The following is a 25,163-nucleotide window of genomic DNA, read 5'->3' as shown; positions in this document are numbered from 1 at the left end:
TTGCGTCTCTCAGAATATCCATCGCTCACACGCATGAATCCACATAAATTGATGCGACATTCAACTTCATACATCCAGGGTTTGGCTTGATGCTAGTGTGATTTAGCATATTTAATCAGTTTTGCTAAGTCTTAGTCGACTGAGACTTTGTTATGTCTCAGTCAATGCTATATTCTTTTGATCTTGCATGGAGATTCGTATATTTTTTTTCTTTTTATATACAGTACTAGTATGTCACTTGACTAAGACTTGATTAAATCTACCTAGACACACCTATATTTAATTCCAATACACATCGTATGATTCATCACCAAGGGCATCTCCAACAGGTTGTATGTTAGTCTTGTTGGTAAAATGTCCATGTCATCAACCAACAAGCTATCATACAACTACTCCAATGGGTTGTATGTAAGCTATCCAATAGATGGTGAGACAATAAATATGATTGCTCTCTATTTCACCTTGAAGCTTGTGCAAAGGTTGTTGGTTAATCTACATACAACTTTGCTCTCTCTCTATATTTAATACATGCCACATCATCACTATGTTCTAGGTGGCAAATTTACCAATACCTATCTCACAACTGTTGAAGATGCCCTAATAAAAAAACTACTCCTAGAGGAGTTTCTGAGTGTGTCAGGTGATGTGAGTGCCGGATCCGATCCTTCGAAGTTCAATCGCACGGTGGATACCGTGCAGTCAACGGCGCAGCCCAACTGACGCGGTCAGCGGGTTTTCTTTGTGAGGATCAGTAGGGTTTTAGCTCAACCGTCCGACCCTATGGAAATCCCCCCCAGCTCCGCCCCGGCCGGCGCCGGCGGCGCGGCCGCCCCCGCAACCCCCGGCTCCTCCTCGAACCCATCCCCGCCGGCCAAGCGCCCCAGCATCACGCTCCGCCTCCTCTGCCCGGCCACCCGCGCCGCCGCCCTCTGCCCCGCGAGCGACCTCCACGTGGAGCACCCCCCCGTGGGGGACGAGGCCGTGCTCGTCGTATCCGGGCCTGATGCGCCGGCCGCGGCCGTGAGGGTGTGGGAGCGGGTGGTGGGCCACAGGGTCGGAGGCGACGAGGCGGGGGAGGAGGGGGAGGAGAAGGAGGTGGCCGGCGTCGTGGGCTGCCGGATGCTGGCGGCCGGGGGGCAGGTGGGCTGCGTGCTGGGGAAGGGCGGGAAGACGGTGGAGCGGATGCGGCTGGAGAGCGGCGCCCAGATCAGGGTCTTCCGGAGCAGGGAGCAGGTGCCCCCCTGCGCCTTGCAGGGGGACGAGCTCATCCATGTACGCATCTCAACTCCCTAGCCTTTTTTGTATGCAAAGATGAATGAATCTGGGTGTTGCTTGGTGGGGTATAGTCCATGAAACCAGTGCCGTGCCTGTGCCGGCAATCTTTAAATTGTACACTTAAATTCAGTAAGAAATTAGTATGGTTTAGGATTGCCATTTAAATGCTTGCTTGAACTGTGCAATTAAATTTTGTAAGGAAAATGAGATTAGGATTGTCATTTGCCACTTTGGAGTGCATTTTGTAGGTAATTATCAATATTAGTTATGTGTTACAAAGAATGCGTTGAGCGATTTGAGTCACTCAATTAGGTATGTATAAAGATGTTAAGCAATTTACTAAGAAATTCACTACAGTGCGTCCACACACCGTGCGATGTTCGCGCAGCCGCTGCCACTTCCCTGTGACGTTGGCATTCAGGGCAATCACATGGCGCTGCCACAAGCACTCAGCTGATTATGTGGAGGGGAGCCAGTCGCTCTATGAGACTACTCTATGCACGTTCACGTGTGATGATTCCTGATTTTCTAAATACTGAAAGGAAATGTCCTTATCTGCAGCATTAACCATCAAATGTAAAAATAATGCCTGGAGACTCTGTGTCAAAACATCAGCCAGTTACCTGGCATATCGGACAGTTAATTCTTAATTGTATCTCGGCCACCTGCCGATACGAAAAGCACCTATTTGTGCAATTAACTGGGTGGGCCGATTTATTGGTCTGTGAAGCTGATTAATCGTCTGTCAGACCGAATTATCAGCTGGGCCGATCGACTGCCTGGGCATTTTGGCCCAAATTTAGCCCGTTCCCTCCCTTCTTCCGCAGCCGCCCGCACATTAGGTTAGCCCGTTCCTCCCTTCTCCCACAGCCGCCTACGCATTAGGTTAGCCCATTCCCTCCCTTCTCCCTTCTCCCACTCATTCTCCTTTTCCTCCCACTCATGGAGGAGCAGCCGCCGCCCCTAACCCTAGCAGCCGCCAGCGCCGTCCCCTCCCTGAGCACCCAGCGGCACTGTCCCTTCCCCGAGCAGCAAGATCCCCTCCCTAGCAGCTGCCAGCACGGCCCCCAGCAGACAGATCTCCACTCCTCCAGCTGCTTCATCGCCTGCTCCTCCTGTCCTGTGTCCATGGCGTCGCCAGGCAGCGAGGTAAACTCCTCTCCTCCTGCTGTTCTGCTGCTGTGCTGTTATCCTATAGTATCTGGTATGTACTGATGTGGTGGATTTGGCATCTGTAGCAATCTACAGCTGCTTCTACTGCAGCAAGTACCCCAACATTGATTTTTTTCTTCAGATGCAGCCTATGATATATAGATATGGCCCTAGTTAAGCTACCAATAATGGGTTACAAATAAATACAGTTAATAGACCGATAAGCTGATTAATCCCTACCCAGCACCTGACCGATATGCTAAGAATTACTGATATCCTGAACATTCAATGAACATTTCGATGGCCTCCTCTACATCAGGACACAACCACCTGCCTGAAATGGCTGCCTTCCCATACCCAAGCAGACCGTTGAGCATGAAGCCATGAACTGATGCCGTTCGTTTGAACACCATCTTATCGATGGAAGGCCCACTGCTGATTACCTGCATTTCTCAGGCTCAAGTTTACATGCTCTTTTGTGGATTTGTTGCTAACCCCGACAGCCTTTAGGAGATCCAGATCAAAAACGTCATCCCCTTCTCTATGAACTTTCATGCATATCATGGTCTTGCCCTGTCTGGCTGTGTGAACCCATTGAATCCATACCGTCGTTGTGATCTTGTTGTTCAAGGCCTTGGCGCCAGGTTTCACCATTAGCTTCAGCCTGCTCCACGGATGCCGCTTCCTCACTGCACTTTGCCCTTGTCAGCAATGACTCCCTCCTGACCCTCAACCTCTTTGTCCCGGGGCTCGAAAGCCTGTTGTCTCCTTCTCCTCCAACGTGCTCTTCAACTGTGCCCAGTCACAATCCCATGCCTCCCTCCACCATCACTCCAAGGATGATTAGTCCATCATGCCACTGTGTTGTTTGGCCCCAGGGCGTGGGTTGCGCACTTCATGAGGGACATGTAGGACGGTGCAACTTGCAGATGTGGTGTAGGTTAGTTCCCTGGGGTGCATCACAATATCACATGTCTTTTGACGAGGACACGGTTATGCATCTGGCATGAAAGGATGACTCTTTTGAGGAATTTCAGCAGGAGGGCGTGCTCAACTGTATGTGTTCCACTGTTCACACCCCATCATGCAAGGCGCTCATTTTCCAAATATGTTGACCGTTTGATTTATGTTGATGTAATGGTTGTAATTCTGGATATGATGTGGAACAATGATGATTCTGCACTAGGAGTCAATTTTAGAATGAGAGGTTTTCTCTGGGTGGTGAGCTGAAAGCATAGAATGAGACATAGTATTAGAATGTGGTTGTGTGCCTGAGTTGGCATGGTTTTGCTCAAAATACTAATATGCTTGCTTGTGAATGAACTTGACCATATGCTGCGAATTGGAATATCATAGAATGCTGGAAAGAAGACACCGTTCTAGCATGATGATTTTGGTAGGCATCTAAATAATCTATGGTTGGTTTATGTTAAAGGTCATGGTCTTCTTGTACCTCAAATACATGTGCCCGTATTAGAAAATGGGCTCTGAATGAACTAATCTTGCTTGCTTTGTACTTGGCTCTAATTTAATTCATAGTTGGGCACCTAAAGTGAGCTCATTCTTGTGATTTCTGAACAAAACTGTCTTATCGATGATACGTTTGCAGAGATGTCGAGTTCATTATGATCGAGTCCCACCCCTCTACTTGTGAACCTTTTACACAAGCAGTCTTTTTTTTTTCTCTCACCAAACCATCAGGCAAGAAGAGTTGCAATTTCTAAAATACTTGTGTGGATTGCTTGGAGATTAACCAGTTCTACCTGTTGTTATATTTAACTGGTAATGGCTTTTCTTAGTTTTGCGGTGCTCGTGAAATCAAGATTTGCTGTTATATTGGCATGTTAAGCTTTAACCTGGATATTTAATCTTTTGATTTCACCTTATTCTAACATGATGATGTTTTCCTGTTAGATAAGTGGGAGCTTTTCTGCAGCAAAGAAAGCACTTTTATTGGTTTCAACCTGCCTCCAAGATAATCCTAGGCCAGACACAAGCAATTTTCCATCTGGAAGACCATTCGGGCCTCCAGGCAGTGGAGTTGGTTGTCCACCTGGTGTGGATCCTCATTCTCAAAGAAGCTATTTACCACCACCACATGTTCCTGACTATCATGCAAGGATTTTTTCAAGCAACGGTGCTGCCCCTGGTCCTAGATTCTTTGTTGAACAAGAGATAATGTTCAGAATGATATGTTTAAATGACATGGTGGGCGGCGTAATTGGAAAAGGCGGTTCCACTATCCGTGCATTACAGAGTGAAACTGGTGCTTCAGTCAAGGTTATAGACCCTGTTGCTGATTCGGATGAACGTATAATTGTGATCTCTGCGCGTGAGGTGTGGCTCTTACTTTCTCCTCATAACTTAGAAAGAATCACTCATTTTCCTCTTATAAAGTTTCAAGTAATGAAATTCTTATATTTCCTGTGGGAAACATTTTTTGTATGGATCTGCGTCTTGGTGAATACTTGCATATCATGACAATGCACAGCAAGTTGGATGCTGGCTCTATCCTGCCAGTATTGACAAGGATATGGGGATTTACTTTGTCCATTCATTATCTGTTGTCCGAAATTTTATTGATGGATGCAATTTTTGTTTGTGCAGAATTCTGAGATGATGCATTCTCCATCTCAGGACGCATTGATTCGGGTATATTCTAAAATCTCGGAGGCGTCTATGGATAAAAGTTCTTCTGTACCTGCCAGGCTTCTTGTTCCAGCGCAGCATATTGGTTGCCTACTTGGCAAAGGTGGATCCATAATTGCAGAGATGAGGAAGGTAACAGGAGCCAGCATCCGAATTTTTGGGAATGAACAAATTCCAAGATGTGCACAACGAAATGAAGAGCTGGTTCAGGTATGTTCCAGCTCCACTAATCAACCACTCCAGCTTTTGACTTTTCGTGCCTTTGTATGTTTCGATCTCGTGGACATCACAGTTATCTCTAGGTTACATGCCCTTTTTATAGTTTGCTAATATGCCGGGAACCCGCGTGGGTGGGCTTGGGGTTGCATGCATATAGGGTCGTAGAGAAAAAAAGTGCTGGGTACTAAAGATGGTTGATCTGAAGTGTCAGAGTCTTAACTGAATGAAACTGTGTTAGATGGATTGTCTATTGGTGTATTTTCCTTAAAAGCACTGAAGCTTCATCATTGAGTGTAAACTTAGTTTACTCCACAGCAAATAATGCAATGTATTAAGAATGTTCATTTAGTATGAAATGGAAATAACAGCATGCATCAGCTTCAAGTTGTATTAGCAAAAGGTCTCGCGTTGAATATTTAAAAGTTATTTCTACCTTTTTTAACGTACATCAGGATTCAAAGAGAACTACATAGTACATTTTCTCTCTCAAAAAAAAGGTAACTGCAGGATGCCTTTGTCCTGTGAAGTAGTATAAGAGAACTAATATTTTCTTCGTTCATGTACTGTAGTTATGCTGCAACTCTTTCATGGTAATTTCTTAACTACCATGAAAATAATAGTACGCGTCAACTTGAAGTTGTATTAGCAAAAGGTCTTGTGTTGAATATTTAATATTTTTTTCTACCTTTTTTAACGTACACCAGGATACAAAGTGAACTACAGTATACCTTTGTACTGTGAAGTAGTTTAAGAGAACTAATATTTCCCGTTCATGTACTGTAGCTATGCTGCAACTCTTTCATGGTAATTTCTTAACTACTACGTATTTTGTGCTCCAAGTCCTCCATTTGGAACATGATCTGAGTTAGTTGGTTCCTTCACATTGTTTCCCTTGAACCTTCCTTCTAAGAAAATACACTTATGATGCATATGTGCGTCAGTCATCTATTTTGATATCATGCTTAACAAATATAGGATCACCCAGAAGAGAGGAAAATAGAAGATCACTTAAGGAGGATTGTTGAGTAGATGCAGTTCAGACTATAACTTTCTCGAGCCCTTGTTGCAGGTCACCGGTAGCTTTCAGTCCATCCAAGATGCATTGCGTCATATCGCTGGGAGGATTAGAGATCTCATCATTCCCCCGAAGCCACATCCTAGTGGAGGCATGCCTCCGTATCCACCTGTTGGGAACCCTTCTCATCATCAATCAAGACAAGAAGCTCCACCACATCACAGTGGAGGCATGCCTCCCTATCCTATGCATCCTTTCAGACCTAATCCTCCTATGGGTCCTTTTGATGTGGCAGATCATCGACCACCTGGCCCACCTCCTTCACATCCAATGGAACACATGAGTGCTGATAGGATGCCCTACCCGTATGGTTGTGAACAAGGAGGTCCTCGTCCTTTTGTTGAGCAGCCATCACCAAGAACCTGGGCTCCTGAGGTTAGTACATGGAGAATGCTGTTTGACATAAGCATAACTAATTTAGCATGTTGTTGGTAGCATATTGTGCACAAAGGTCTCTATTAAGAACTTCCACTGTCAAGTAACTCTCAGTAAAGGTTGCAGTTTAGGATGATCTGCCATTGGATTTTGTTCAAAACATCATTTGTATGCACATCAGATTGCTGATTTAGGCACTGTGGTTGAATGTATAAGAATCAGGTCCCTTATCATGTGCAGGCACCAGCAACTGACGCTCCAAGAAGCATGCCTGATATAGTACCAGCTGTAGATTTCAGAAAGGGACCAGGGGCAAGGTAAGTTCAATACTAACTGTTTGATTCAGCTTTCTGCATTCTTTTTTAATCATTACACTCTGGCTGTGTAACTAGAATTTACCATCAGATGATATCTTTTTGTTCAAAATACAATGTATACAATCTATGTGGAAGTTCTAGTCCATTGATAAATGAATCTGTAGGAGTGATCCTTTTCTTGAAGAAATTAACACCATTTTTCTGACATCATCAGCAGTGAAAACCAAGTGGCTACACCAGCAACTACAACAACTGAAGTTGTCATTCCTTGCAAGTACATAGGTTTTGTTTGTGGAGCCAATGACAGTGACCTCGCTGAGATAAAGAAGGTACTTGCACTCTTCTTTATTGTTTACCTAAATCAGATTAAACGATACTTGTCCCATGTTACCTTGTGCTCATCGTATAAATGTTGGCTTGTCGTTTTGTCTTAACTCTTAATGCCACAACACAGTCCGTGCATATCACTTGCATATATTTCAGCCTTTTATCACTCTTGTAAACTCACTTGAAACAGTCTTAAGTCCTGGCTGCCTCTGGCTCTCTAGCCGTAAACTCTATGTAACCCGTTTAAGGAGCATCCGGCCACAGGGCTGACAGTGTTGCCTACCTTTCAGATATCCGGCGCTGAAATTACAGTACATGATCCAAAGCCCGGAGATACAAATTCAACAGTTATTATATGTGGAGACCCCGAACAAACGAAGAGGGCGCAGAGCCTGATTCATGCTTTCATTTTTTGTGGTCTCTACCAAAAATGACCCGCAACAGTGGTGATATTCGCCATCATAGACCCGTGGATCCTCCTCGGAGGTTTTCCACCTGGAGAGTTTTTTGTTTTCCTTTCCCTGAGAGGTTGTGTGTACATGTACAATAGTGATTGGGTTGTATGTAGATAGGATTGAATTGGTGGCTGGCTGGACACACAGACAGCGCCGTTGTAAGTTGTTGAGTCGATGATAGCTGGACGCATGGCGCCATTGTATTGCTCAAAGTTGAGTCGATGTAACTTGTTGTGTTTGGTTGAGGGAATTACCATGGAAGGCGTGCCCAGCTCTCTTGTCATGTCCTTTTCCTGCCTTGCCGTTCTCTTTGAGCTCGCCTCTGGGCTGGGAAGTTGGTCCTGCCTGTTCTCTGTATGATCGATCATTCATGGTAGGGAGTTTCCAGGAAACGCTATGGTCAGGCAAGGACAGCTGATGCTGGCATGACTTGACCTGCAGGATCAGAGACGACCCGAGTCAACCGCACCTCGAGATTTGCATTATTGCAATAGCTGTCACCCTCGAGTCCAAATAATTCAGGAACCATGTGCAAGGCCTTCGTTTGGAACTCAGGAATTTCATGACAACTGCTGTAAGCGCTAATTACTTCCTTAGTTAGTACAAAGTTGAGTCACTTATTTTGGGACGGAGGGAATAGTTGGGAAGAATTTCAGCGGGGCATGAATTCCTTTCTGGACAAATAAATACTATTAGCCGGAGGCAGTTTTCTTACGGAAACACCGGACAGCCACGGCATCTTGGAATATGCATGGTGGTACGGACCATTCCAAGTTACCAACTGGACACGAAGAAGGCCATTTTTGTCCAGCAAGAACCCAGAAGTAGAAATGCACAGCCAAGACGTAAGCCTAGACTTTGGTTGCTACTAGAAGAAACGCACATCCAAGTCCCGGTGGGTCTTCCCAGAGGAACTTCTAGGCAACCGCGAGCTCGACATTTCTAGGATCTTGTTGGTATGCTTTCGGATGTGCTCCACTAATTAATTATCTATCCCCGTGCCTTGGGCAAGACTACAAAACGATGCTCCAGCTTTGGGTGAGACCTATGCTTACCATCTTGTGCCGTCAAGCATGCATGCATACGACTCTTTTTTATACAGCCAAGCATGCGTAGGATAGGACTTGGGTACCTGTCATTATGGCTTTGTAGCCAGGCAAGGACGAGCGAGTGAAGAGTAGCCCCTCCGTCTCTGGAAACAAGTCTCGTAAATTTTGTCTTAAGGCATTGTTTGATCAAGTTTTTAGGAAAATTCATCAACAATTGTACATTACTAAATCGATACAATAAGAAAATATAGGTATTGTAACTCTTGATAGCTTTTCCTACAACTTGCTCAAACTGTACAACGCTTGATTTTAGATAAATTTATAAACATTCTTTTCAGTTGAACCAAGAAGTTTGTAGAAAAAATTTCAATATTATCAATACCAAAAAAATATCACATTGGATTCATGTGGAATATAGTTTCATACTGTATTTATTTAATATCTTTAATATAAATTTGGTCAAAATTTTATAAATTTTGACTTGAGACAAATTTAATATGCAGAGTAAAAAAACGGAGGGAGTAAAACGTTGCTACATATTATTATTTAAAAAACTTTGTGTTGTGTTTTCTTTTCTCCCTTCGGAAGGAGCTACCACAAAATGATTTATGTTGACACACGAGTGATTTTAGTTCATGAAAATGACAATTCTCCACTTGGCAGTCATGTATTATGCATGATTACATCTTGAATTGTATGTACTTTAGTCCTTGGGTGTAAGTGCAACATGAATTTACTTACGTAGTCATGCTGCTCTTGAGCATGTGGGACGTCGTGGGACGAATAAGTTAACATACTGGCAATAATATACAAAAGGACTAAAATAACAAACAACTTACCGTCCCATGAAGAAAAAGAGGAAGTAAAACAAAAAGATGTTAGGCCAAGAAGTTATGCACACATATGACCATCTTAGCACATATGTACTTAGCATGTCTACACTCAGCATACATGCATCAGAGGAGAACAACCATGGTAGGATGCAACCAAACACAGTTAAAGTGAACGGAGAGAGAACAAAACACAACCATGAGTTGTTTCGCAAATACAGGTCGCAATGCATCTCCACGTGGGCCCATCCCGTCCTGCCCCTGACCTGTCAGTCACCGCGACAGCCGCAAAATTTGCTATCCACCCCCACCCGAAGTACCCGAGGACAAGTGCCATCCACTCGCCAGTCAAGCGCGGTGCCTTCCGCGAAGCTTCGCTCCCCCGATAAATACGCAGGCGGAAACGCGCGCACTCTGGACAGCACAGGAGACTCTGCTGCTGTCACTGAACAACAACAACAACAACACACAGTTGGGGCGCACGCGAAAACCGAGGTGAGGCGATCGCGCCGCCCCCGCTGAGCTACACAATCTTCCGCTGGGCCGGCGGCTCGGTGTCGTCTCTCCTGCGACCGACCGCGGCACGGAATGGCGTCGCCGCCGCCGGAGGTCGCCGTGCCGGTTGACGAGGAGGACCGGGAGACGGAGGGAGAGGATATCTGCGCGTTCGACATACCCGGCAAGAACGCCCCGCGCGATCGCCTGCGCCGGTGGAGGGTACGTATGTCATCTTCGCCATTTCCTCGCTGCCGCTCCTCCTTTCGTTTCAAATTTTAGTACGTAGTAGGGGGTTTTCTTTTCGGGCTGGAGGTTGGGGATGAAATTGCGGAAAATCCATGTGCACACCACGATATAGTCCGTATCTGTTTTGCGGTTTGGCCTCCACAACGTCGCTTCTTACATTGGGGTTTTTGGGTTCCCTTGAACGGGCATCTGCTTGATCGATCTGTCACTAATGCCGTTCAATCATCACTGCATCAAGCAGCTCTGAGCTTCTGATGGATGAATCACGAATGCCTGATAATGGCGGAGGGCTGGATTAATCGATTTTTTTTAAACAAGGAGTGGTTGAATTTACGAGCAATGACTTAATGTGCTGAGAAACTCTGTGGGTGAATGTTCGTTGATTCATGTGCACCAGGATGTTGCATCAGCTACTTCATATATCTGTTGTGTCTGTATGTTCTGCCCATATATTTCTAAATTGGAGTGCCTTGTGTAACTGTTGCAGTTTTTTGAGATGATAACTGTTGCAGTTCGGTTTCGGTATCTTATAATGACTGCCTCAGGGTTATAATGATGTTAAACCACACCATTGATCATTGTGAAGCTTACGGGTAAACTTGTATAAAGTAGGAGGATGCTACCCCCAGTCTAGATACATCAGAATCTGGAAAGTTTGTTAGGCTATATTTTTCTTTAGGTAGTACTGGAATAAATTTTAAACTGTAGGGGCTTTGATGTTCCATATCACCAATGAGAATTCTCAAGAAAAACATAAAGTGTGATGTATAGGAATGTGGTATTTTTTTACTTCATGTTTCATCTTATATTATTACTTACAGCATTGCCTTTTCTCCCTCGTTTCAGCAAATTGCTCTCGTGCTCAACGCTTCACGTCGTTTTAGATATACTCTAGATCTCGCGAGGGATGAAGAGAGAGAAAACTTGAGAAGAATTATACGAGCTCATGCACAAGTTATACGGGTAAGTAACGTGGCGTCTGCCAGTAGACAAATGATGCTTCTCATTGACGTATAACGTTTGCTCATTCTATATTTGGATTCTTCAGGCAGTATTCCTTTTCAAAAACGCTGGTCAAAAGGCGCTACAAGGTACAATCTCCAGTTTCCTGCTAGTCGCTATATGGTTGGATGATTGCACACATTTCCTAACAAAATGGTGATGCATCACCCTGAAGGACCATATTTACATGTAAACACTGTGGCAATATTGGACACATCCACACGATTCATTGATCCATTTAATATCCATTGTTATGTGATGATAACTTTTCACATTTGAACTGAAAATATGCCATGGACACCCATCTTAGCAACCTTTAGCTTACTTCTTCTTCCGCATATTTCTGGTTATTTGGCCACCTATGTAGTATTTGTTTTTGTGAAGTGTGTGTGTGCTTAGTCAAGACACATGATACCTTATATATCTCATTTCATTAAATCTTAATCCAGTTATTCCTGTTAGATGCATCTTTATCTTGTTTTTAGTTTGATAGTCTAAATTATAGTTGATATAATTCTGTTTGATCAAACAGAATCTTACGATGGTACAAAATTTGAGTCACTCTCTCAGAGATTTCCAATTGATCTGGAAAAGCTTGTAATGTTGAACAGAGACCATGAGGCAATTATGCTTCAGGAGGTTGGAGGGGTAGGTTCAAATGAATTTCACCTGGATTGACACCCTTTTTATTTTTTACTCATATATCTCTAATGGCATGTCCTCGCAGGTCAGTGGGCTTTCGGATTTACTAAAGAGTAATTTAGACAGAGGAGTTAGCTCAAATGAGGACGAGCTGTTGCAGAGAAGAGACATTTTCGGGGCAAACACCTATCCGTGCAAGAAAAGAAAAAGCATATGGGTACGCAGTTTTCCTTATGCTATGGCAGTAACTTTTTCCGGCGTGCCTTGTCTTATTGTTCATTGTTCTTGTTCTCTTGTGGGCTGTAGGGGTAAATGAAAAGTATTTCATGATGTGAAACTATTTTTCTATGACAAGTATAAATTTATTAAAGCTGAATGTATATGTAGTGATTGCGGGAACAAATATACTTTTGCAGCGTCAGAACTTAGAGCATACATGCGCACCATGTGAAGTTTACTCTTCCTTATGGAACTTCTGAGCCTTAAATCCATATATCATCAAGTTTAATATCTAGCAAATTATTATTTGCAGCGCTTTGTATTTGAAGCTTGTCAGGATTTAACTCTTGTGATTCTAATGGTAGCTGCTGCTATATCATTATCATTGGGCATGGCAACAGAGGTACTTCATGACATTATGATTTACCTTGGCTCCTTTCTTCATGTATTCATTTTGTCTTGTCTTTACACTGTAAGAATGGTTCAATTTCATAATACTTATTCCTATTTTGGTTTCACCATTGACGCTTTATTTAGGGTGTAAAAGATGGATGGTATGATGGTGGAAGCATATTCTTTGCTGTTTTTCTTGTGATATTTGTTACAGGTAATAACAGTATGTTCTATTTTTATTCTTTTCTCTCCTATTGTTATTGAGTTTTGTGCACTAATCAGCTCATACAAAACCTTAAGTTGTCAAGGGAAGTGGCAGTTATACTGATATTTCAACACCCTCCCTCACATCGGGGATTATAGGCCTACATTGTAGACTGGATGTGTTGTAGTGCTATTGGGATTCACATGTAGGCAGGATGCACCTGTGCAAATTTTCTTGAACAATGCATCTGCTCAAATGGTGTCAGTGTTGTGAGTCACCCCCGGTATTTTCACAGTGGCACCTTTCTTTTAAGAATGAAGTAAAATGAGCTGCTGGCTGTCAGACTCAGAACCTTTTGCTCTGACATGGTAACGATTGTAATGCACTAACCAGTTCATAGAAAACCTTAAGATATTAGGCAAAAACATGTTGCTGTACTGGAAATAATCGTGCTCTGATATTATATATGGCGTCAGTGATTTGCATACATGTTGCTGTACTGGAAATAATCGTGCTCTGATATTTATTTCTTCACAACCATTTTAGCAACCAGTGATTATAGACAATCTCTTCAGTTTCAACATCTGAACGAGGAGAAACAAAACATACAAGTTGAGGTGAGTATGTTCATCCTGATAATTTTAGAGTGTACTTTTTTTGTTTGGGACTGCGACTCATTGGCAGTGCATGATTTATCGTGACTAATAATTAGGTTATCAGAGGTGGTAAGAGAGTAGGAGCTTCAATATTTGACCTTGTGGTTGGCGATGTTGTTCCCCTCAAAATTGGTGATCAAGTAATGCATTCATCACATATTCCACCTTTTGTCTACATTTGAGCTATTTTTGTCAGATTGACGTGATTACATGCATTATTTGACCTTCAGGTCCCTGCAGATGGTGTCCTGATATCTGGTCATTCTCTTGCAATAGACGAATCAAGTATGACGGGAGAGTCCAAAATTGTAAGTGTTGATAAAAAGGAAAAGGCCAATAATTATTGTTTTCTGAAATCTGCCTTCTTAAATGTTCAAGTATGTTATACTAATGTCAGGTTCATAAGGACCAGAAGGCACCTATGTTGATGTCCGGTTGCAAGGTCGCAGATGGCTATGGCTCTATGTTGGTGAGTATCACTTGGTTGAGCCTTCCAAGTACATGAAGTGTTCAGCTTGTGCTTTCGTATTACACAATTGTGTGGCTACCGGTGTATTTTCTATAATTTGTTAGCATCTCATTCATTCCATAAACATATAGGTAACAGGCGTGGGTACTAATACTGAATGGGGTACGTTGATGGCCAATCTTTCAGAAGATATTGGTGAAGAAACCCCGTTGCAGGTTAATTTCTTATGTTCGTTTTTTACGACAAGTTAATTAATTTTTCATGGTATGTACCACGCAGAGAATAGTGTCAACTTATATTGACCTTTTTGTTTATATTTTATGACGGTGTTCCCACTTGTTCAAACTGTGGAGCAGGTGCGCTTGAATGGTGTCGCTACTTTAATTGGTATCGTGGGTTTATCAGTTGCTGGTGTTGTCCTTGTCGTACTTTGGATAAGGTGGTTTTCTGGTACATTCGTTCATTGTTATGGTGCACTTTAAGTAAATATTCTACATTTCGTGGATATGCTTCTCATGGTCACCTTCCATCTAAAATGCAGATATTTTACCGGGCATAGCAATAATCCAGATGGAACTACTGCATTTGTGGCTGGGACTACTGGTGCAAAACAGGGATTTATGGGGGCAATCAGTATTTTTACAGTTGCTGTATGTAATCCTAACCAAGTTTTCTTGCTTAATTACTATGATGATGAGGAGCATCAATTCTTTCCAAGTGAGCTGATTCTGCAGCATTTGTCACCGTAGGTAACTATTGTGGTTGTTGCTGTGCCTGAAGGACTCCCTTTAGCAGTAACATTGACGTACGCATCTTTTACCTTTTTTATACAAATTCCTTAGAGATGAATAGGTGCATTAAACTGGTGCTGGTTTTCTTTCAGCCTTGCATATTCAATGCGAAAGATGATGCGAGACAAGGCTCTGGTAATGCATACAAAGAGATTTACAAAGAAAAACCTTTACTCCAGTATAAATCTGTGTTTTTGGTTTCGCATACAGGTGAGACGACTTTCATCTTGCGAAACAATGGGGTCGGCGACCACGATTTGCAGTGACAAGACTGGAACTCTTACCTTGAATAAGGTTTGTAAAGTCAATAGGCACTCCTCACAGAAAAAGAAAAGAAAAATGCTCTATGTACTCCACTGCTGCACTGCATATAATCAGTAATGTCTTCAGTTTGTGAAGTGCTTCTGTATCTTATTATTTTTTCTAATTGATCGTCTAGATGACAGTTGTGGAAGCATATTTGAGTGGGACGAAGTTGAATCCTTGTGATAATACTGGGATGATGTTTAGCAGTGTGGCATCTCTACTTGTTGAAGGAATTGCACAAAACACAGCAGGTGCTGTGTTTTCACCAGAGGTACAGTATAATACATTTCTCTTTCGGTAGGTTTTTCCTTGTACTTTTTGCATAATATGGCAAGCACATCCGTCTAAGTTCACATGTCATACCGAAGGATGCCATCCATTTTAATATGTTTCCTGTCTATAGGATGGAGGAGCTGCTGAAGTTGCTGGCTCACCAACTGAAAAAGCAATTCTTTCTTGGGGTCTTGAGGTATTTCATATATTCTGTTCTGTTCATCATTACTTCTTCCAAGTTTGTCCCATTAAATTGACAATATCTTTCATTCATCATTATTTCTTTCAAGTTTATTCCATAGAATTGACAATTCAACTGAATAGATTGGGATGAATTTCACCGATGTGAGGTCAAAATCTTCAGTTCTTCGCGTTCTCCCATTCAACTCAGTGAAGAAACGTGGTGGCGTTGCAGTGCAGGTGGTAAGCACATTTTCATGTACTTGATATTCTGAAGGAAATCATGTAATGTTAAATAAGAAATAGTCCTTTTTAATCTTCATTATTGACTTTCCTTCTATGTTTTAGTGCTAAGTATCTGACTTTTTCATTGGTTTTGCATCTTGTAGTTTCTTTGTGCGATTTACTATCTTTCAGAAAAATAGTTCTCACACACTTGCTGCATAAGTTGTATATGTTTTGTCTGATCCTGTCAACATAACATTTGTGTTTCTTTACATTTTCTCTTTGCCTTGTTTGGTTCATTTATGTTGTACATGAATACATGTTGCAAATGAGTGCTTTGTCTTGAATCTTGATCATACTATTTATGCTGTAATAAAATATTTCCTAGTTCATTTTAGTATGTGTTACCTCAGTGCTATTTGGTTTTGTAAGTGCAGTCAGATGCTTATGTACACATCCACTGGAAAGGTGCTGCTGAGCTAGTATTAGCATCTTGCAAAAGCTGGTTTTCTGTTGATGGTTCAGTTCATCCAATGAGTTCTGACAAGGTAAATACCAACCCAAATTAATTCGGGCCTCACTTCTGAAGTTTTACTAAGTTGTTAGTGCTTCTACAGTATAACGAATTGAAGAGATTCATTGACGATATGTCAATGAGTTCACTGCGCTGTATTGCTTTTGCATATTGCACCTGCGAGCTCTCAATGGTTCCTAGGGAGGATCTCGATAAGTGGCAGTTGCCTGAGGAAAATCTGACTCTTCTTGGAATGGTCGGGATAAAGGTGTGTGTTGTGAGATGGTGTTTACTTTATGCTTCTACCAGCATTTGAAAAGTTGTGCATGGCCTCTTCTGCTCTTTCTGTTCTCATTTATGGCTAATTTTAGCAGTCCATGCCATGATGCCATATCAGCGAAAAAGAATACAAGGACAGAATGGCCCATCTTCATCTTGCTAGTTGGATGCTTCAAAACCACAATGTCAAGTTTGATGTAAATGAGACACTACAGATTATTAAGAGATGGAGAAACTGAACCAAATGTGTCTTGTTTGGAGGTTTCTGTAAAATAGTTAGTCATGATGATACTGGGAGAGTGGCACCGGGATAATGGAGAATCACAGGACATTATGAAAGAATGGATTAGATGAGTTGAGCCCACTACGGTTGGCAAGCACGTCAAGCTGTCCTTCGCCAACTATAGTTTTCGGATGATACTTGGCCATGCTAGTTCATCAGTTTTATTTGCATCACTTGTTCCTCATGTTTCCCATCATTGTTAAAATGCCTGCTTCTTTCAGAACTCTTTATGTTCGAATCTGTTTAGGCGCAATTTTTTTTCCAGTTTTGCCATATATAATTTCTACCTACTGATGACTGCATGCAGCTATTCAGCCCTATAAATTCTTTTTTGATGTAGGATCCCTGTCGCCCAGGAGTAAGGGACGCTGTACAATTATGCAGTGCTGCTGGTGTGAAGGTTATTATCATCTATGGTTTATTATTGTTTGCTCTTATTTTCTTTCCTTCTATTTCTCTTTCAAATTCTTCCCCTGGGATTTTTAACTTATTGAGTTTATAATAGGTGGTTAGGATCAAGGCGGTTCGCTTTTAAAATGTTTATGATACTTCAGTTCCTTTTTTTTTGCCTGTACCTTTTCCATTTGATTTAAATATCCTTGGTACTGCTTCCATACCATGTTAGGACAGTAATTCGTCATGCCTGATGTCTGTTAGTTGGTCGAATAATGTGATGGAAGTGTGTATATTAGTGCTGAGCAAATCCAACTTAATGCCGATTTTGTTGTTCAATTCAACTAAAACAATAAGATGGTAAAAAAGCAGATATCCTCTGATCATTGTTGTTGACTTGTTTCAGCTATGTATTGCAGTGATCAGATGGGTAGAAGTTATAATATTAAGCTTGATTTTATTTGTGTTTTAAGATAACATATTGGTTTCTCGCGTTTGATTAAAGCATTATTTTGTTGTTCTCAGAAAGCATATTTGTTTTAGGTACGGATGGTCACTGGAGATAATGTTGAAACAGCTAAGGCCATTGCTTTCGAATGTGGAATACTAAATGCAAAGGATGCTGCTTCAGAGACAATAATAATAGAAGGGAAGGTGTTCCGTGAAATGTCTGAAACTGCACGAGAAGAAGTTGCTGACAAGATTACAGTAACCCACCTCTCTCTATCCCTTCATCATCTCTCTCATATTTGGAGCTTTCAAAACCACAAGCAGCATCTATGATACAGTATAAAGTACTATAAAATATCTTCTATAAATAAGAACAAATTTTCTATGATACAGTATAAAGTACTTTGTAATTTCTTGATGTAAAATATCTTCCAAGTTTATGAATTTGTTTGCTAAGTGGTCTCAGTTAATCTATCTACTTTTATTTCAGGTAATGGCGCGGTCTTCTCCAAACGACAAACTTTTGCTTGTGCAAGCTTTGAAAAGAAAAGGCCATGTAGTAGCTGTGACCGGTGATGGCACTAACGATGCCCCAGCATTACATGAGGTCTGTCTGCAAGACTACAACTATGTCGTTATGTATTGAAGTGTCAATCTAAAATCATCGTGTAATCCTTTTTTTCTTTGGTCTTATAGGCTGATATCGGTCTTTCAATGGGCATCTCGGGAACAGAAGTTGCTAAAGAAAGCTCAGACATTATAATCTTAGATGATGACTTCACATCCGTTGTCAAGGTTGTCTTCTCCAACATCAATGCATAATGTCTATTTTTATACAGAAGAAAAACGTCAGCATGTTAGCCTGTCATTGTACTTTCAGTTATCACACATACCGGCATGGTTTGTCTATATGCAAATATATCTATTTCATGTGATATATTGTGACAGATGCATACACAACAGTTGTACTACGTCACATGCCATAGTTGTGGTCTAGTGATAACTTATTTTAAACTTCTATGTAGAGGAAAAATCTTGACTTTCCTTCCTTGTGTTAGGTTGTTCGTTGGGGACGTTCTGTCTACGCAAATATTCAGAAATTTATCCAGTTCCAGCTGACTGTTAATGTCGCTGCCCTGGTAATAAATGTGGTTGCTGCCGTGTCCTCTGGTGCGGTTCCTCTGAATGCAGTTGAGGTTGGACTCTTTTCTTGATTTGTGTTATCTTCTTCTAATAGCTATATATCCCACAGTTATTATCTCATTTATTATTGCCTGTTTATGTGCATTCTTATTTGCTTCAGTTATTAAGCTGACATGCACATAAAAAATATTGTAAGAAACAATCAAAAATATGTAATATCTTTGTGGCAGACTGCTAAATCTTATGAATAAATATGGCGAACTACTGAAATATTATAGGTGATGCTGCAGAAATCTTATCTAAGATACTCTGAAGAAATGCCCTGTTTATTTGTTTACAACCATATCATTTTTCACCTGGCAGCTTCTTTGGGTGAACCTTATCATGGACACACTGGGAGCCCTTGCATTAGCAACTGAACCACCAACAGATAACCTAATGAAGAGACATCCTGTTGGCAGAAGGTACGATGCACCATTCTACAAATTATTGACAAATTTTCTTTATATACTGTTATGTACTTTGTCGGAAAAACCATCATCATACACTTCTTATTTCACTTCTGCAGGGAACCCCTTGTTACAAACATTATGTGGAGAAACCTGTTTATCCAGGTCTCTAATTGTCTAATTCACCTGTACATATGCACACATGCAATTTTAAACCTGTTGAACAGCTTTTCTTCATATCTATATGGATCTGTTGCAGGCTCTTTATCAGATAACAGTTCTTCTAGTCTTCAATTTTGATGGCAAAAGGATTTTCCATTTGCATAATGAAAGTCGAGAGTGCGCTGACAAAATGAAGAACACCTTTGTCTTCAATGCATTTGTCTTCTGCCAAGTAAGATCACTGGCAACATTCATCGATTCAATATTATAGCGAGACTATAGTTTGCTGTCACTTCCTTGTGTAGCCCTAGCACATCCCCTCTGAATACCGATTTCGTTGTTGGATATGCATTAAAGATGCAAATGTACATATTCCTGATACATGTAGGAAATCATAGAATTCTTTCCTTACGCCTCATGTGCCATTCATGTCAGATCTTCAATGAGTTCAATGCTCGCAAGCCTGAGGAGAAGAATGTCTTGAGAGGAGTCACGAGCAACCGCCTTTTCATGGGTATAGTGGGTATAACAACCGTACTTCAGGTAACAACGTAGTAACTTGCTATCTGAACGCATACATGTTTTTGACAAGGCACAAGTAGTATCATCATCTCATCCAGCAGATCTTAAAAGTTGAGTTTCTGGACATCATCTCATCTTGCAGATCTTGATAATTGAATTTCTCGGGAAGTTCTTCGGAACTGTTAGGCTCGGTTGGAAGCTATGGCTGCTATCAGTTGCAATTGGTGCAGTCAGGTATATATAGGAGAACTCCATCGCACAGACAGGACACTTCTTTTCTACTCTGAATGCATATTTGTGTACAGTTATTTCATATATCCAAATATCCCTTTGTTTATGCGCCAGTGGTAAAGAATTTTTTGTCAGTTTAATTAATCTGGGCATTAATTTTCCAACACGTTGATGGCAACCCATAAATTACACTCTGAGAACTGTTAAAGAGTGATTTATTTCTTCCTTCCAATGGCCACATTACCATCTCTCTGTCTGTCTTTCCAATCCAGCTGGCCCCTCGCGTATGTTGGCAAGTCCATTCCTGTTCCGGCCAGACCTTTCCAGGATTACTTGAAGCACTGTTGTGCCTGGAGAAGGCCACGCCGCCGCGGTAATTTCCCTGCATACACAGTTGCTGATCCTTGTGCTTCCTTTTGTTTTCACCCAACGAGCTTATAGTAACTATCCCCTACATGCATTCCATTGTGTGCTGCAGATGAAGAGCAGGGCGGCAAGAGCTGAGACTTAGCCCGAGGACTAGGAGCAATTTTTGGAGAAGCTGCAAACGGGGCCAAAATTCAGGCTTCATCTCGACTGGAGCTTCAGAGAGGGGCAAAGAGCAGCCCCTGTAGAATTGGGCGCAGATGCGCCCATAGGGAATGAGAGAGAGGGGAGCTTTTTTCGGGGAAGGAATGGCAGGAAGCTTGTGCACTGGTAGATATCACTCAGTTGTAGTAGTAGTCTACAAAATAAGTACGGTAGTACTGTACGGGGTTAGGGTTAAACTCCCATCCAAATGGCTGTGAATTTGGAACAAGTTGTTGTGCTGCTAGAGAACAGCTTTCTTTTGCTGCAAGTTGCAGCTGTTTCCACTGATTGCTGGTGCCATGTGTAGGCATAAAGCCAGGCCCCTTTTGCTTATTCTGTTGGATTTAACAGCTCCAAGTACCAGCAACTATTGTCATTAAGCTACTGCAAGGTCTAATGTAGCCCAGTGCGCATGCACGGCGCGAACCTGCACCGCTGATGAGTGGCGTCAGGGGCCGCCGGAGCTGTTCCGGCAGGCGAGGAGAAGATGAGACGGAGACGGAGATGAAGGCAGCAAGCCATTGAATTGGGTTAGTTTTTCTTGCGAGCTGTTGCTTTTTTATTTAAGTAGAGAAACTGCAACAGAGTGATGATGACCACAAAGTGTCATCAATAGATAAACTTGCACAGTTGTTAGACAGAAATCACATCTTCCATTGAGAATAAAAACTTCAGAGCCAATTTCTGCCAGAACTGGTGAGCTGATATAGGATGATTATAAGCAATACAACTTGGTACATGAGGCACACTCTTTTCGCATGCCATGCCTAGAGACAGACCTCACGGTCCACTCTGTAGCACACTGTAATCATGCATGTGCCTGTGGTGTTTGTTCCCAGACAACATTCTGATACTGTGCTTCCCACAACAAAACCTAAATTAGTAATAGTACAACAACAACACTTGCATATCTACCCAAAGCATGGCCAAGCAGCTCACTTCAGTTCATTCTTATTACTGACAACAAACGATCTAAGCGGCAGCACTAGCAGTAGCATGAGTAGGCGAAGTGGCTCTTCTTGGTGATGTATGTGGAGACGAAGTCTGAGGCCTGCGCCGAACCGCCCACCACCGGAGCCGGGACAAGGATCTGGGTCAGGCCTGCCGCGATCCTCTTACCGGCCACGTTTCCGTAGAACATACCGGGGATGGCGGGGACGAAAACGTCGGTCTGCGAGCAGACCTCGAGGTCCAGGGCTCTTGCTAGGTCTGAATCGCCAGAATTCAGGAATTCTCCTTTCTTCTCAGCCGGCATTATGTCATCCTGCACAAAGACAGATTGTAAGTTAAAAATCTGGTCAAGAGAAAACAGAATATGACGCGGACTAATTAAATGGTACTGGATGAGTTACTTGCCTTGGTATAAGTGTGTGGAAATGCCCTCTTCAGATTATTCAGGCCTTTGTGCCACCATGTCTCTGTCAAGTAGATGGTTGTATTAGCAGAGAAGCCGACCTTCTTCAGGAAATTCAGAACCTCCTGAGGATTGTAACAGCCTTTCCTTCTTGCACCCGCGCTTGTTTTACAGGTCTTCTTCTCTAGCAAGTCGGTCCGCATATCGACCGCCAGCACCCTGCCATCCGATTTCTTGCTTAGCTCTTTAAGCCTGCCCAGCATCTGTTCAGCCACTTCTGAATATTCAGCGTTCAGTTTGAGCCCAGTGAACATTGCATGGCAAGCAGTTGAATCCAAGTCCTTGTTATTCGTCCCTTTCGGTTTCAAACTTACTGAAGAGAAAATAATTGCAAGTCGTAGGTAACTGTTCTTTTGGAAGGCGGGCTGGATGGTGTCCAGGATGAAGTCTTCTGTCACCCTGTTTGGTACTCTAATAACGGCTGGCTTCTTAGTGGTCAATTCAGCAGGAAGTTTATCTACTACTTTGACAACACCATCCAAGTTCATCTTAAATTTTTCCACATCGTACATGTCTTGGAATTTTCTGTTCATGAAATTTATATCATTAGTTCAGAATTGAGATGCCACCCCAAAGTATCAATCATCAATAATTGTTCTTCAAAGTAACAATCATCGGAGTCTATGAAATGAAAGCACAGTGATTTTGTGGAATTCAGAATATTCATTATTGTCTATTTTAGAGAACTTACTATTCATTATTTTGAGTTGCAGAACCGAATGTATTTATTTGGGCAGAACAGTAGAGATATGACAAGAAACTTCTTTGCATTGTTTATCCATACTAAGTACACAGTTCAATATTTAAATAGAACTAACCACTCATTGACAAAAAGAGTCACCAGAGTTGTCTTAAGACAGTGTTGATGTTCATTTGTGGGAAATAAATCAAGGTGCTCATATAGTGAACAAGAAAATTTTCTAGATGCTCATGTGGTGAAACACATGTTTTCACCAATAGATGTCTGCAGGAAGCCATATCTTATGGAACAGATTAAAATTGCATCATTTTCTAGAAACATACCGACTCTTTCCTAATTCATTTCCTCTGATTTCTGGAAGTACAAGTGTAGCTCCCAGATACCTTGCAATCACTACAGCATCAGCAATCTGCAACCAAAGGGCAAACACACAAACATAAGCTGATTTTCTGTTTACTCAACTACATTCATGAGGGCAAGTTCCAAGTTACGGGCGTACCTGTGATGCATGGTATTCAGGGCCAATAGTCAATGACAAGGTAACAAAACCGTTAGACTGATCATCCTCTGCAGAAACCACAAGCATGAGTAACCAGATTAATCGGTAATAGTTATGGATGTGACGGAAAACTTCTTGAACACATAATATTGTTACTTGGGCTTGGTTTGGTCCAGCACGGCTTAATCTCCTCAGTAGCCTCGAGCTCCACTCCAGCCTTGGTTATTTCAGTATTGTCTGCGATCTTCATTGCATTGAGCTCCACGCCTGTTGCGTCCACGGCCAGCTGTTGGATGTTCAGTTTGAGAGCAGTTATAGCATGGCCACATCAGTTAAAAGCAGAATTTCTTTTTCCATCAGTTAAAAATAGCAGTTGATTTGTTTGTCGGCAGAACATCTGAACAAGTCAAGGACTGGGAGACAGGGAGAGCATAAGCTGGAGAATTGATAGTGATTCATGAAATGGACAACCCTCACTGTCTAGCTCATACTCTAACATGAGATTATTTCTGTATAAAGAAATTAAAGTCTTTGCTTTGCTTCCCCTTCTGCATTTTTATCTTTGCAATTGATGGTTTCTTTTGACCGATATATGTCCCCACAAACTCTGCTTTTTCTATGGAAAGCTCGTAGTCGCAGGAGGGATAATTTATTAATTACCACAGAAACCAAGCTTCTGATTCTTTTTTTGACCCCAAAGCTTGGTGCAACGTGCTGAAAAACTAGGATTGGATTATTAAACCCTAGCTAAGCCCTCAAAGTCAAGGTCACGTGACGGTCTGACACACAACTCTCGAGAGTCGAGATGCCTTCCCTAGCTTAGATCCACAAATCACTTCAGATTTGGAGCCATCCATTGCACAGTGAACTGAAAAAACATTAACTGAACTTTTATCTGAGTTTTTCATGTGACTGCGACAGCAAATCCGTTGAGATTTTTGGCAAGAACTGGTACGAGAAAATGAAAAATTCCCAATCCTAAGCACAATACTGCACAGATGGGTCAAAACCACAGAGGCAAAATCACCCCTCGCATCTAGCGCTCTATGGAGTCTGGACCAACCAAACGATGCAGAATCAAGTGAATGGTAACCAAAATCAGGCAACAGAACAGAACAACAGCAGGACCCCCAAACGCCCCCCGCAAATCTCCCTCCAGAAAAAGAACACCCCTGTAATGCAAACCGGAAGCGGGCGGGGAAACGAGAGCAGCTATGGAGGGGGGAGGGGGAGGCGGGAGATCTCGGCTAGTACCTCGGAGACGGAGGTGAAGTGGTCGTGCTTGATCATGTTGCCGAGCATGACGAACATGGAGAGGGTGAGGAACCCCGCCAGCACCTGCCGCGGGTCCACCATTGCGGCGGCCGGCCGGCGGCGAGCGGAGCGGAGAGGAAGCGGATGAGCACCGACAGGCGAGGCGACAGCAGCACGCGGGTAGCGCCGGGCTGCGCGTGTGCAGTGCGTACAGCCGCGCGATAGGGGCGTCTGGACTGGACTGGAGATGGAGTGGCACTGGCTGGGGCTTTAACTGCGGAGATTGCGATCCTGACACGGGCCGGGTCGCCCGGCACTTGTATAATTTATCCGTCCTGTTAAGCCTCGATCCGGAGAAAGTGGGTTTAGTACGCTTGACAAGGGAGATTAGTGGCCTAGTGGGCTCGGCTGTTTTAGTAAACTCCATAGAACCTGCCAATTGTGCTTCTCATCGTGCTCCATTTTCCATTTT

General features: G+C 42.5%; 3 protein-coding genes across 7 annotated transcripts; 2 read left to right on the top strand and 1 right to left on the bottom strand.

Annotated features, from left to right (window-relative positions):
• Window positions 1-765: 765 nt before the first annotated feature.
• On the top strand, window positions 766-8,115 carry LOC119302133 (KH domain-containing protein HEN4-like). 3 transcript variants are annotated; one of them, XM_037579164.1, is made up of 7 exons: window positions 766-1,272; window positions 4,342-4,764; window positions 5,035-5,286; window positions 6,365-6,745; window positions 6,986-7,062; window positions 7,280-7,391; window positions 7,680-8,115. In XM_037579164.1, the coding sequence occupies exons 1-7, from the start codon at window positions 781-783 to the stop codon at window positions 7,821-7,823; spliced, it is 1,881 nt and encodes a 626-aa protein (XP_037435061.1). In that variant the 5' UTR covers window positions 766-780; the 3' UTR covers window positions 7,824-8,115. The 3 variants fall into 3 exon arrangements, with proteins under 3 accessions (XP_037435061.1, XP_037435060.1, XP_037435062.1); XM_037579163.1 differs by having other exon boundaries at window positions 7,277-7,391; XM_037579165.1 differs by lacking the exon at window positions 766-1,272 and adding an exon at window positions 2,173-2,424.
• Window positions 8,116-10,169: 2,054 nt separating this feature from the next.
• LOC119302131 (calcium-transporting ATPase 5, plasma membrane-type-like) lies at window positions 10,170-21,157 on the top strand. Of its 3 annotated transcripts, none has more exons than XM_037579160.1 (34): window positions 10,170-10,440; window positions 11,314-11,430; window positions 11,516-11,558; window positions 12,002-12,117; window positions 12,197-12,328; window positions 12,644-12,733; window positions 12,868-12,937; window positions 13,475-13,545; window positions 13,641-13,724; window positions 13,815-13,892; window positions 13,982-14,053; window positions 14,185-14,268; window positions 14,410-14,492; window positions 14,595-14,703; window positions 14,803-14,858; window positions 14,937-14,979; window positions 15,055-15,138; window positions 15,284-15,421; window positions 15,554-15,619; window positions 15,748-15,843; window positions 16,266-16,376; window positions 16,446-16,610; window positions 17,245-17,304; window positions 17,841-18,005; window positions 18,238-18,354; window positions 18,444-18,542; window positions 18,806-18,943; window positions 19,254-19,354; window positions 19,459-19,504; window positions 19,599-19,733; window positions 19,937-20,044; window positions 20,166-20,257; window positions 20,527-20,627; window positions 20,733-21,157. In XM_037579160.1, the coding sequence occupies exons 1-34, from the start codon at window positions 10,312-10,314 to the stop codon at window positions 20,756-20,758; spliced, it is 3,225 nt and encodes a 1,074-aa protein (XP_037435057.1). In that variant the 5' UTR covers window positions 10,170-10,311; the 3' UTR covers window positions 20,759-21,157. The 3 variants fall into 3 exon arrangements, with proteins under 3 accessions (XP_037435057.1, XP_037435056.1, XP_037435058.1); XM_037579159.1 differs by having other exon boundaries at window positions 15,748-15,846; XM_037579161.1 differs by lacking the exon at window positions 16,446-16,610 and having other exon boundaries at window positions 15,748-15,846.
• A 316-nt stretch (window positions 21,158-21,473) lies between these two features.
• Window positions 21,474-24,951, bottom strand: LOC119302132 (protein MANNAN SYNTHESIS-RELATED 1-like). The gene is made up of 6 exons (XM_037579162.1): window positions 24,692-24,951; window positions 23,594-23,723; window positions 23,438-23,505; window positions 23,262-23,347; window positions 22,181-22,763; window positions 21,474-22,088 (listed from the first exon to the last, which is right to left on the bottom strand). The coding sequence occupies exons 1-6, from the start codon at window positions 24,791-24,793 to the stop codon at window positions 21,810-21,812; spliced, it is 1,248 nt and encodes a 415-aa protein (XP_037435059.1). The 5' UTR covers window positions 24,794-24,951; the 3' UTR covers window positions 21,474-21,809.
• Between the last annotated feature and the right edge of the window lie 212 nt (window positions 24,952-25,163).

Source organism: Triticum dicoccoides, chromosome 5A, assembly GCF_002162155.2.
Source record: "Triticum dicoccoides isolate Atlit2015 ecotype Zavitan chromosome 5A, WEW_v2.0, whole genome shotgun sequence".
Taxonomy (NCBI): Eukaryota; Viridiplantae; Streptophyta; class Magnoliopsida; order Poales; family Poaceae; genus Triticum; species Triticum dicoccoides.
This window is presented reverse-complemented; position numbering and strand designations above follow the sequence as displayed.